General features: G+C 43.4%; 1 protein-coding gene across 3 annotated transcripts in view; it reads left to right on the top strand.

Moving 5' to 3' along the window:
- Positions 1-13,045, top strand: part of LOC128413789 (rap1 GTPase-GDP dissociation stimulator 1-like) — a 33,434-nt gene extending 20,389 nt beyond the window's left edge. For 2 of the 3 annotated variants that reach the window (XM_053388207.1, XM_053388208.1), the window contains 8 exons: positions 893-1,036; positions 3,185-3,316; positions 4,052-4,186; positions 6,454-6,579; positions 9,100-9,239; positions 10,301-10,427; positions 11,122-11,250; positions 12,422-13,045. In XM_053388207.1, the coding sequence (XP_053244182.1) occupies positions 893-1,036; positions 3,185-3,316; positions 4,052-4,186; positions 6,454-6,579; positions 9,100-9,239; positions 10,301-10,427; positions 11,122-11,250; positions 12,422-12,564 (1,076 nt within the window). In that variant the 3' untranslated portion in view covers positions 12,565-13,045. Of the gene's footprint in view, positions 1-892; positions 1,037-3,184; positions 3,317-4,051; positions 4,187-6,453; positions 6,580-9,099; positions 9,240-10,300; positions 10,701-11,121; positions 11,251-12,421 lie in introns of those variants that run through there. The other variant, XR_008330460.1, reaches the window with a different exon arrangement.
- Positions 13,046-13,626: the final 581 nt, after the last annotated feature.

Here is a 13,626-nt window from a genome sequence, read left to right as displayed (position 1 = left end):
TGATCACCTGGGGGGAGGGGGAGCCATTTAGGGAAAGAAAGGAAAGGAGCTCTGTGTGAGACAGCAAGTTTGGAGAGCCCTTCTGCAATTTTATGATTCTATGATTCTTCTGGCCTATGGTTAGTGAGAAGGACAAAAGCCAGAGTTTAGGGCAGAGTTTGCAAGGAAGTAACCTAGAAGTAAAGCAGCAAACTGGAAAGAGTTGGAGCACAGTGTTTGATTTCTGTTTGAATTCAAGGCTGTCTTTGCGAGAAACAAAAGCCTTTTGGGGTGTTAATGCTACGAACCCCTCTATTGTTCAAGTTGTATACATTTGTAAATAAACCATATGCCATAAAGACACCACAGTCTCTGCTGTGCCTCATTTCCAAAAGGAAACACAAACCCTGGGTAAGCTCCTGCACCAGCATGTTATTAGGATGAGATGTAAATCATAGTGTGAGAATGAGCCCTCATTTGTCTGCGGTTACCAACACTCGGCGCTGGTGGCGCTGTGGGTAAAAGCCTCAGCGCCTAGGGCTTGCCGATCGAAAGGTCGGCGGTTCGAATCCCCGCGGCGGGGTGCGCTCCCGTTGCTCAGTCCCAGCGCCTGCCAACCTAGCAGTTTGAAAGCACCCCCGGGTGCAAGTAGATAAATAGGGACCGCTTTCTAGCGGGAAGGTAAACGGCGTTTCCGTGTGCGGCTCTGGCTAGCCAGAGCAGCGATGTCACGCTGGCCACGTGACCCAGAAGTGTCTCCGGACAACGCTGGCCCCTGGCCTCTTGAGTGAGATGGGCGCACAACCCCAGAGTCTGTCAAGACTGGCCCGTACGGGCAGGGGTACCTTTACCTTTACCTTACCAACACTCGGCAAGAAGCTTTAAACATGTTTGTTTATCATGACTTCCGCAGATGCCCTAAAATCTCAGTTGGTTGAAGCTGGTATTCAGGAAGCCATAGTTGAGATCCTGCAGAGGCTGCAAGACAGTTCCAAGCCAGAAGATGTGTGCAGCTTGAAGGCTGCGTCGGATCTGATTGTGTCATTGCTGCTTGGAGGTAAGAATGAGCGAGTCCAGGGAGAGCGAGTCCAGATGCACAAAACAAGAACAGCTGCAGGAGGGCCATCTGCTTCAGTGCTTCCTTTTCCTTGCTACAGACACAGCTGCAGTCTGCCATTTCCAGATTCCTGGGGGGAATTTTCCACCACAGATGGCTTTTTAAAAAACGGAAACAAAAAGGAATGATACCCTTGTAGTATGATTGTAATGCTAGTGTTAGCCCCTGCGTATATACAAGTTCGCCTCAGGCATTTAAGGGCTAGTCAGCTAGCTGTTGGCCAAAGGTTGCAGGAGGATGATTGACTCAGCATCTCCAACATTCTGTGTGGGTGGGTGTAGAACCTGTGGCTCTCAAGATGCTGTTGGACCACAACTCCCATCAACCTTGACCATTGGCCTTGCTGGCTAGGGCTAATGGGAGTCAGAGTACAGTAATATCTTGGAAGCTGCAGGTTTCCCATCCCTCCAGGGGAGTGAGATGAAATTACTGGAGCCTTTTGTAATACCTGACCTCAAGTCTACATAAGGTTGCTTTTAGCTTATCTGCAGTAGGTTAAACTTAGCTAATCTGACAAGGGTAATTTTATCAGAAGAAGAAATTCATTTCTGCTTCTTATTGTTTCGTCTAACTAGATAAAGAGAGGAGTCTTGGCATCTGTTTCAAATATAAACACTTGGGAATTACAGTTAATTCTTTTTATGGTTACAAAATTGTAGTAATTACTACAGACAGAAAGCAATCTGTGTAAAATAAGCATCCAATTAATTATCCAGTTGTTCACTTAATATTTACTGGTGGGGACAGTGAGGACAACAAGTCACTAACGTTAATGAATTAGGCAGGTTGGGGTTGTTCTTGTTTTTCTTATTGTTGATTTTTGGTCACTCACATTGACTCAGGAGTGAGCTGTGTCTTACCTTCAACATATGGAGGAAGTTGAAACCAATTCTGGCTTCCCCACAGTCCACTGTAGTTGTTTTCCCACCACATGTTATATTCAGTTTTATTTCTACAAAATGCCTTGAGTGAAAAGAGAAGAAAACAACTGCGAGCCCAGTCCCTTTTGCCATCTGGAGGCAAGCTGGTGATTTCGCATTCTTAGCATTATTGGCCTGCATTTTCTTCAGCCCTTGTGTTGCTTTGCAAAATGCATATTCCACAGGAACTTGGGATCAACCTTCTTCAGAGATGCATCTCTCTCTGTTCTGGGTTTCTTAATGCCATTTTTGTGCCACTTGCAAGACTGGTTGTATGTGGTGTCTTGGCCACGGCTTAAACCTGAACCTCTGCCACAGCTCAGACCAGACTGGAAGAGCCACAGTCCATTGTTGTAACATGCGCAGCATCGTGTTAGTAGTCCACCTGGAGAGCTTATGGACTATCTTTGCTGCAGCAACTAGTGCTAACAAACACATTTCCATGTGATGAAGGAAAATGTCAGATGTCATGCTGAATATTTTGGTGGTAGCATGAAGATACCTCCTCCCACATAAGGGATGGTGGACCTGTTTTTCTCTTGAGGTCGGCCTTTTCTTGAGAATAATCTCTCAGGGGTTGGGTGGTAGTGGTAGCTGGGCCTAGCAGTGAGCATGGCCAGAGACCAAAATGGGCAGTCCACCGCTTCTCTCTTTTTTCCTCCCTCCTCTTCCTCTCCCCCCAGTGGTCTGCCAAAGAAAGGACAGTGAAGGGATCACTTGCAGAGGGTTTTCCTTCTCCTCCTTCCATCTGTTTTGTTTCTCCTCATTTCTCAGCTCCCATTCTCTCCCTCTGGGCTCCCCACCACACATAAAATTAGGGCAACCGCCACCTGCACCTCTTAGAGGTCAACTCTCCCACCCTGCTGTCTTCCCTGCTATGTTGAGAAGCACTGTATTTCTATTTAAATTATGTTTATCATTATTTGAATCAATCCATACATAGAAATCAACATACGCAAATATTTGTTCTCTTTTTATTATTATGCATTTCCTTGTTTGTGGTGGTGTGTTAGCCGCCACCCTAACATCACCTGACCTCCAGTAGCTATTCACAAGAGACATCAGCTACCAGGCTATACAGAAAAGCCCATAGAGAGGTGCTTCTCTTCACAGCAATAAACAAAGCTATAATAATCCAATCAGTAACTCTCTGCTTGTTGCACTACAGATGAATCCATGCAGCAGCTGTTTGCAGAAGGGAATGGTGTTATCTACCAGAGTGTTGGAACATGGCTTGCATCCAAGCACACCCAGTTACAGCTGACGGGGGCTCTGGCCATTGCTAACTTTGCCAGGAATGGTAAACATACCTATATACTTTATTTATTGAAAGCATTTTATCCTGTTGCTCTGCCCAAAAAAGTTCCCAGGATACTTTTCTTAAGATCAATAAAAGCAATAATTCATTCAGCGATATCCGCTCGTGGCAGCCTGCTCGCACAACATTCTGCTAGCAGAAGCTTCCGTTTTTAGCATAGCACAACAGACAAATCCATTGGGTGTTTTGTGCTTGCAAATGACGGCATGCAACTACCACTTCCACAACCACATCAGCTCTCCAGCTTCTTGCATGAACATTACTGAATTAAAAATCTATTGGTCAAAATGCAGGTTTAAAAAACAGACACAGAGAAAGAGAGAGAGAGAGAGAGAGAGAGAGAGAGAGCGCGCGCAATAATAATATCTTCCCCATTGCTGTTGAAATTTTGCCACAAATCATGTTTTTGGCAAAAGTTCCAGGTACCTCTGGAAGGTTTAAAAAGGAGAAAGGGTTACAGAACTGATCTACAGCTTTACTGTTGTCCTATATGAAATATTGTCATTAAAATCTTATTTTGATGTTTTTGCTATGTGTTATATATATATAAATAATTTCATATTTCATGTTGTGAACTGCCCTAAGATCCACGGGTATCCACAAACTTTAATAATAATAATAATAATAATAATAATAATAATAATAATAATAATAATGATGATGATGATGATGTCAGAAGTTTATGTTATCAGCTTTCTTCCCCTCTGCTTCTTCAAGACAGCAACTGTGTGCGGATGGTGCAGCTGGGAATCGTACATCAACTTCTGGACCTTTTGGAGCAACATGTGGAAAGTGGAGATGTCTCTGTTCAACATGCTGCCCTGAGTGCTCTCCGAAACCTTGCTATACCAGGTACCACAAAAAGCCGCACCGCAAATTATCTGGTCACTTCTAAACAGCCTGTTTATTGAGCATTCATCCTGAGTTTGCACAAAGTTTCTATGCTCTCCATTGTTTGTTAAGCATTCAATTCCATATTTTTTTTTGTACAGAGGTTATACAGCTTCCCATCAATCGTTGCCCCACAACTTTTAGTCCATTTCTCCACCAGTTTCCTTACTGCAACATCCTTTTATTTAAAAAAAAAGGTTTGTTGCAGCAGAGCACTTTTATCCACTTTAGTTGTGCAAAGCCAAATTTGCTAGTATACAATTGAATCCCTTCCAAAAAATAGTGACAGCTGAAAAGAAAACCCCAACGTACCAGAAGTGGTTTGCTTTGATGAGAAAAACATGTAAGAAAAAGCAACCCTTTTTCCACCCAGTTGGTTTCAACCCCATTCTTCCTTAAAATCATAGAATTGTAGAGTTGGAAGGGACCATCAGGGTCATCAAGTCCAACCCCTTGCACTGCAGGAAACGTTTGCCTAATGTGGGGCTTGAACCCTAGAGATTAAGCATCTGAGCCATTCCAGTACCAAAGCAGTCTCTGTTAATACAACACACATCATCTGGGTCTTTCGCTGAAACTATATTCCCTGTTGATTTGCTAAAATATCATTGTTATTTTTTAAAAAGAGAAATACGCAAAAACACAGCCACAGATGAAAAAGTCAAGTTGAACATGAAATGAAATCAATTAGAAACAGTATTTTTAAAAATGTATGGGCAGGCGCAAGGGGCCTCATTAATTGATTAAACCCTTAGAGTCCTGCCCAGGGAGCTCTCTTTGAAAATCATTCCACACTCGAGGGCCTACAGTCTGAACTTTCTGCTAGCGAAGCCCAAGGAAATTACAAACAAGTTAATTAGCCGTCAGATTCCCAGCACTCTAAAGTTGCCAGCAAGGGATGCCTGCCCGCTGCACTTGCCCTAGGCTAGGAAGAAAGAAAGCACGCAGACTGTCCGGAAATTGCTTGGTAGGTTGGATACTTCTCTTCCCAGGGAGGTTTGCTCTTAATGATTACCCAGAATTGCTTCACTCAAGGAGCCTGGTGTGGGGAGTTGGGGGGCAGAAAAACATGTTCAAAAATGGAGGGATATGTAAATATCCTACCAGGTGAAGTGTGTTTTGATCTTGAAGGAAAGATTATGACCACTAGGATATTTCCCAATCTTTCTTTCTCAGTAGTCTTTAGGTACAAGTTGTCAAACCACCTATAGGTTCTGTATTGTTAAGAGCGGAAGTTAAACTTCTGACTAGACATCATTGTCTCCATATCTGCAGTGGCAGCTGGCGACTTTTTGCACCCTTCCCTAAACATATCAACATGCACATGGAACTCTTGCACAAATGTTGGGAAGCACATGCAAACCAAAATAATGAATGCAAAGGTTTAAAATATTGGGTTTGTTTGCATTTTGCTTCTGGTTGCACGGAGAGCATTTGTTGTGGGGTTGTTGTTTTTTATTCAAAGTCACTTAATCTATCCAAAACCAAAAACAAGTTTCCTCCTAAAATGGAAATATGTATCAGCAGATATATCTGATTTTCCAAAAGAGACAAATAGCTGCTGGGTGGAGGGTTTTCATCAGGAAAACAGTCAACCTCCCTTCCTTCTGTATCATGGTCTTGATCTGAATTGGGCCCACTTGAAGCTGTAAATTGTGGCGCATGACACAGGTCTGTAATTTGGAGCTTTATTCAGAGAATTAATCAGTTTAATTGTAATTAATTGTATTTTTCTGTCCTCGCCCCCTCTTGATTAGGGAGGTCTCTGGACTTGTCCATAATGGCAGAGCTGTCACTGCAGCTCCTCTAAAATGCTGGATTCATGCTGGATTTGTTCATTTGGTATTAGAATACTGAATTCCTATTCCCCTTTAATTTGGGCTAATAAAAAGTCAGTGTCCGGATCAAATGAAACACAATGGGTTGCTGAACAACTGATTAGAATGTTTTGTGTTTTTGAAGTCACGTGTTTTCTAAATGAAGTCCATACTACCTTGTTGATACAAATATTTTGAAATATTGGTGTTAATGAAATCTAGATCTAAATAGGATGTTTTAGCAGGCAATCCTAAACATTTTGTTCAAAGAGCTGCTGTACACCTTGATTTTTGTCATGCACTGACTTTAGTCATGCATGTGGCCTTTAGTAGCTTAGCGGCAACTTGTCATTCAGATATTGAGATCCAGATCACCAATTGTAATTCTGATCATTTTGACCCACTTCCCAGTGGCTAACAAAGTCCAGATGTTGGATGAAGGGGTTGGCCAACGCATCCAGATGCTTTTGAGGTCGGAGATGCCTCCTGTTCAGTTTAAGCTTCTTGGGACACTACGAATGTTGATGGATGGTCAAGGTAGGAGAATATCAAGGGCTTTCAAGCTAGTCCCTCTTTAGGACTGCATAGCAAACAAGGGAACCACTGTTATGTGATAATCATGAAAGTGTTCTTATCGGTGTGGTTAGATCGAGTTCAGAGCATCAGACCAATGACAGGGCCTTTTTGAATGCAGATTTAAAAATAGTCAATGGATGTGATATCTGTCAAGGTACTAAGCTGTATGATACACAACCAATTCAATGCAAAGGAGAGTGCAGTTTGAGGGCTACATTCCAAGGACCAGTGTTTGGAAGTAGGCTGCAAGGGGGTGGCTCAATAAAGGCTCACAACTAGATGTTAGTTTCTGTTTGCCACTGTGCAGTGCTTTGGAGTCACAAGACTCTGTTTTGCATTCCACACATTCCGTACTGTTGGAAGTCTCACAGGAGACGGATGTGACGTTATTGGTTTCCTGTTCCTGTGTTTGTTTCAGTTGCTCTCTGCCTTTCACAGAGAGAGGATGTGTTTTCTGTCTGCGTAGCTTAAATAAAACTAATAGCGATGTAGCCATAAACCTCATCACTTCCCTGTGTGCTTTGATTCTCTGCTGAATGGGAATGTGCCTGGAGCCTCATCAAAGTCTCAGGTCGTTAATCACGTCGGAGGGCGATTCCGGAAGATGAGCTTTATCAACTCGGTCGTAATGCAGATTCCGACACTACATTGTGTCTGTGTGTTCCATTATGAGCAGGCCATTTCCCTTAAGCAGATGCCCTCCTACACCTCACACAGGAGAACCCAAGAGCCTATGTTCTCCCCGGATCCCACAAATAGCCCCCTCACAGCTGTTGAAGAGCTGCCTTCAACCTCCATCAAAATTGAGGCCAAGGACAAGCAAGAATGCTGGGTTATGGAAGTGCTTTGAAGACATCTAGAACAATCAACAGTGGCATTATTTGGCTCTTGTCCAGGCAGAGGTTCACCCTCACCCAGAAGTATTGGTGTGCTCAGGCCAGGCAGAACCAATGGGATTCCTGAAAGGATAGTGCTATTCTGGAAACGGAAAGGATAGACAAACCAACGCAGAAATCTTTTGCCCAACATGGAGCTCAAACCCACAACCCTGAGATTAAGAGTCTCATGCTCTGCTGACTGTGCTGTCCCATTGCAACACAACCTGAGCCTATGAAGGAGGGGTTCCCAGCATTAACACCCCAAAAGGGTCTTGTTTCTTCTTTGGATCCAAACTGAACTCAAACATTGCTCTGACTCTCCGGCTTGCTGCTTTACTTCCAGGTCACATCACTGCCAAGAAGTTATCTTGGCTATTAGAATTAGGCGGCTTGATTAGCTTTTAACACTTGCTGGCTCCTGGGATGAGAGAATTTGGGCACACAGACCCTCAAGCTCATATGTTACTGTACCTAGCAGATACAAGAAAACCCCAACTTCCTGCTAAGATGTACCCTTCCATGGCAGTGAGCTCAGAAGCCTCCCATCTTAATTGCCGTCTGTTCTATTTACCCATGAGCCAACATTGACCTTAATTAACTCAGCACAATACACTACCGTGAACATGTGTCTTCTAACCAGTCCCTGCTAAATTAGTTGATTGCATTATCTAGTGTAAATTCATTACCGTGACAATCACCGGGTGTGTTGATGCCTGCAGAATTTAGAACGGCAGGTTCCCATTTTTAATTATAGATATCTGAACCCTCGGTGTTAATCGTTTTTCAGCAGCACCAACACAGAAAAGGGGTTGTTTACCAACAGCAGTTCTCATATTCGCACCTCTCCACAACTGAACCACCCATTACATGTGCAGAGCCATGAAATTTCTTTTGAGACAATTGTTACCGTATATTTCCTAAAACTAGTGCCAATTTACGCATGCAGATTTATTAGGTTGGGGGGATGCAAATGGGCTGTCAGATACAATTCCACAGACAGAAGTTGCACTTTGTCTCACACAGAATACTTTATCCAATAGAGTATTATTGTTCCTGCATTCAGCCGAGTCTTCAGGGTTTGGGTCACGTGTGTACGTTTATCCCTTAATGACTGCAATGTCAAACAATTTATTTTCATTTGTGAATATCACAGTCCAGAGATGGATCTTTGTCAAACTCCAGCACCTCTCCAACACAATACCTTGAGAAAGACAAGAGACAATTCAAGTGATCAAATTAACCTCTGTTGTATAACTATGATTGGCTTGTTAGAGTCCTAACAAAAAATCCTATGCCACCTGCCACATCTTCCTTTCCTGAATGCACATTTTCCTCCATTAAAAAATGTTTTATTTGAGATTATATGCAAGTTCTGCCTGTTGTGCTTGAACTGTGATGGCCCATCCACAAACTCAAAACCATCACATTTGGTGATGCTGGCACCAAGTGGTAAATACGTATAACTCAGAAACAAATAAAGGCTTTATTCACCCAGGCGTACTCCATCTGCAGTTGACAATTAAAGTAAAAGGGACAGAGGGGAGAATTGCCGGCTGCTTCACTGTAGACTTCGCACAATATTGCTCCAATCTTTGTCTTCCAGCTGATGCAGCAGAGGAACTGGGCCAGGATCGGGTGCTGCTCAACAGACTGGTGCAATGGTGCGATTCAAATGACCACGCTGGAGTCTGCGGAGAAGCAAACCGACTGCTTGCATCACTTTTGCGTCACAGTTGTTCTCAGGTACGAAAGGTTTGATCCATTTTCAAGTCTCATCAATTTGTGTTTTGTATTCCACTTTGAAAGTGAGAGTTGCAGCACAGGTTCTATGCTGCCTTCAATGAAATAGGTTCTGGGAGCATGTTCACACAACATATTCTCAATGTCTGGCAGTGCCCCCCCCCCAGAAACTCATCTGGAACAACTGCTTTTGACACTCCCCCACTTATTTTAAAGGTAAAGGGACCCCTGACCATTAGGTCCAGTTGTGGCCAACTCTGGGGTTGCGGCACTCATCTCGCTTTATTGGCCGAGGGAGCCGGCGTACAGCTTCCGGGTCATGTGGCCAGCATGACTAAGCTGCTTCTGGCGAACCAGAGCAGTGCACGGAAATGCCGTTTACCTTCCCGCCGGAGCGGTACCTATTTATCTACTTGCACTTTGACATGCTTTTGAGCTGCTAGGTTGGCAGGAGCAGGGACCGAGCAATGGGAGCTCACCTCGTCGCGGGGATTCGAACCGCCAACCTTCTGATCGGCAAGTCCTAGGCTCTGTGTTTTAACCCACAGAGTCACCCGCGTCACCCCTTATTTTATAAGGGGACAAATTCAAAAAATTGCTTTGCAGTGGTAACTACCATAGAGTTATCAAAATTTTCAAAAGTAGGGGGTACATAGCTTGGCTTTTGAAAAATAGGCGGTCCTCAGTAATTAGCTAATTGGGAACCACTGGCCAATGCTATTTTCATGCCCACTGTTCTTGGGCAATGGAATGAATTTATATGTTGTACACAAGAATCACAGCAGTTCTTAAGAAGAAATCAGAACAGTGCTCTCCAGTCACGGCGAGTGAACTTACATGATGTTCAGTTGAATATAGCTACTTCAGAAGAGACTTTCATCTCCAAACATTTGGTGGGCTTCTTTCATGTACAAAGACAAAATTCTCATCAATTTGCGAGCTGCCATGGAGTCTATTATTCAAGTGTTATCCATAACCACTTCTGTTCCTAATTACCCCCCTCCCCCAAAACTAAATCCTGGATCACCAGAGACTTCAGCAATCTCTTGTTGTTTTGTAAGCAGGAAGTTGTCAAAGCCATTCAAGAGGCCCAGGCAATGAAGCACCTGGTTTCTATGGCAACCAGTGAACATGCCATAATGCAGAATGAAGCACTGATTGCCTTGGCGATAGCTTCTGCAGTCAATTTAGGTATTCAAGCATTTATTTCCTAGATGTTGTTCTTTAAGTGGGCATTCATTCAACAAAACATGGGACATTCAAGAGAGCCTGATTCACTTACCCAGGCTTTAATAGATAAAGCTGTTGGATACTTTAACCACTTCCTTTTGACACTTCTCGGAGGAGCTGGTGCCGCCCAGAATTTCTGGGTGGAAATCCGAGCAAGCAGAGGACACTAGGAAGCTGATCTGGCAAGCAAGGCCAAAGAGCAGAGAAAGGCTGAGCAAGATTCAAGTTAGTGAGGTGAGCTACTTACTGTGGCCTGAGCTGTTTACAGGACGTGCTTAGCTTCATCGTCAAGGTGTAATGGGAGGAAGAGGAAATTTATATGACGACAGAGAAACACAGAAATGAATCCTATAGAACAGGGGGCTGGTCCCTGTGGAGCTCAAGTGATTCTTGATTTCCCAGGGCTCGAAGAACAAAGCTCCAACAAGCATTAGTCATAAACACCTATGGATGTTTCTGATGTGAAAACTTTGAAAAGGAGCAGTCTGTTTTAACAAATACAGGAAATTCAAGACTAGCCTATTTGTATATTAGGGTTTTTTGGGGGAGTGTGAGGGAATCATGTCTACAGGCAGCTAGGGATCTTTATTTGTAGAAATTGTTTGAGGGGGGAAATAATTTCAATTATTAACTTAAACATTTATCTCCTTTGCAGAAATGATCAAAGACACATTTAAAGAGGCCAAGCTTGTTCAGAACATACATAAACTTCTCCAAGATGAAAGCACAGGCCCAGAGGTGAAATATAATTCAATTGGTCTGTTGTGTAGCCTCCTGAATTCAGGTAATTTCCGCCCAATAAGTATGAATCAGAATTTGTCACTGCATGACGCGAGAGCATTTTATACTGGGAAATTTGCAGCCACAGCACAGCATGGACGTGTGGGGTAACAATCATCTCTCTGCCCCAAGTTGGTTTTCAATATGCTCAGAATCCACACAAAGTAAATTAAGATCATAAAATGTGTAACGATTCAGCTAAATATGGCTTCCGGTCCCGCCTGCCTTAATGGACGCAGCCCCCATGACAGCGGGGAATCATTGGCAAACAAAGATGACAGAGGGTAAATCATCCTTGCAAATTCCCCCCAGGGACAGGGGCAATGGGCTTCACTTGCAGTTCGTCTCAGTACCTGGCTCTTGCTCCAGCATGGCATGTGGGAGGCAGGGAGGTGTGAGTGCAACAGCACTTCCCCTGCCAAAAACCCTCCTACGTCACCATTACGAAGCAGAGGTTCTCCGTTTAATTGCATCTTTAATTGGCTTTGGTGGGAAAGGGTTGCAACAACATACTTCAGAATATACCAGCTACACGGATCAGTTTTGAATTGAGATAAGATTTTCTTCGGCGTGAGAGTCAGTTGGGGAGAGAGAAGCCCAGGGTTTGTTTATGATTCGGCAACCCTTTCCGGAATATAAGATAAAAATATACTTGCAAGTGGGGAAAGGACGTGGGAGTAACATTGATATTAACAAGCAAAAATGGAAACTGTGTGTGATCTGAAATGAAGAAGGGGGGGCAGCTAAAGTAGGACTATGTTGGAAAGACAGAGTAATTCCCCTCACCTCCGTTTAAAAATAACAGACAACTGAGACAAAGTCTTAGTTGAGGGAATGCTTTACACTAGCCATGCAATAATGTAGGTATGCCTGAAACTCCCTCCCAAAATAAAGGAAAAACAAAGAACTGGCAAAAATTTGCTGTTCCCCACTAGAAGCAGTTACCTGCATTCTCTCAAAATATTACTTAAAATATTGCTTCACCCCACACAAAGAAACACTGGGGGGGGGGGGGACTGAGCCACTGTCAGGATTGCATCCAGTGCATTAGAGTCGCTGTTGTTTCATAATCGAGGAAGCCAAATTGCAAGGTGAAGCTATTATATACTACACTGCTTGCTTGCTCAGCCTTTACTTTTGCAAGCTATTCCGCTAAAATGTTTGATCTCCTTCAGGTGACCTTCGGAAAGAGGCTGAAGAGGACAAGATGAAAGAAACCCTTGAGAAGCTCTGTGGCCACATCAATGGTAATGTAGCCAAACAGGCGCTAATGGCTGTTCAGATACTGAATGAGGAGCACCGCCTCTTTGAGCCATAAATGAGGCTATCTACTTAGTGCACAAAACATGCTACTGCAGTTTAGTACTGCCTTGGCTAACAAGCAGTACATCAGGTTTGATCTGTTGTGTCCAAGCATCCAAGCAAAATATTGCTAGAGCTGGTGTGTTGTTTTTAAAAAAATTATATTGAAGGGCTTTGGGTGATGGGGTTTTTCGAATAGGATGTTAAGGCAAATGATATTCACACAAGCCTCTTTCCAAGTCCACAACATCATCACCCCAAAACACTAAATCCTGATTAAATCCTATTCTCCCTTGCATTCCAGCAGAAATTACTCCATTAAACTCACTTGTTTAACTGTGGAATGGTTATCACAGATTGCCCTCTCATCATGTGCGAATACAATATCCATCCATCATGGGGGAAGCACATGTACAGACCCCTGGCAAAAACTACAGAACTTCAGAATATATTAATGGAGGAATTGCATCTTTGAGCATTTGGAAGTTTGGTTCCTGCCTACTCTTTTCCCAGACATGCTAATTTGTAACATATAAGCCATTCCGGTTTTGTGCATGTTTAGGAAGCAAACATGCAAACCTTGCCTTCATCAGTAAAATAAAGCCAAAAAATATGATGAAAACAAACAGTTAGCTATCATAATGTATCAGCCCTATCATCTCCCTACAGCATTTGATCAGATTCTGTTTTCCTTCCTGTAAGTTGTCTAGGGTTGCTAACTTTGTCAAAACTAATAGCCTTACGGGCAAGGGCAGAACTATGTTTGATAAGACCTAGGAAGAGCCACTTTGTGCACAATCATGCACAAGAGCATCGCTTTAAACCCAGAAGTGGCAGGAAATAACAGGGTTCAAAGGGGGAAGGGCAGGCAGGTGCATATGCGCTCTGCCATCGCGCAAGATGACCCAGAACGCAACCCCTGGACACATTGGGGGTTGCCAGATGTTTCTGCCAGAGGAATATTCCACTTTAAATGAATGAGTCACACGCACACACAGTGTTTGTGTTTTGTTGTTGCTGCTTATTCTCTACATGACGCTGATGGGCAACATCAATGCCCCGATCTCCCATCTCGTGA

The sequence above is a fragment of the Podarcis raffonei genome, chromosome 5 (genome assembly GCF_027172205.1).
Source record: "Podarcis raffonei isolate rPodRaf1 chromosome 5, rPodRaf1.pri, whole genome shotgun sequence".
Classification (NCBI taxonomy): domain Eukaryota; kingdom Metazoa; phylum Chordata; class Lepidosauria; order Squamata; family Lacertidae; genus Podarcis; species Podarcis raffonei.
Note: the sequence above shows the minus strand (reverse complement) of the source record. Positions and strands in the feature narration are given on the sequence as shown.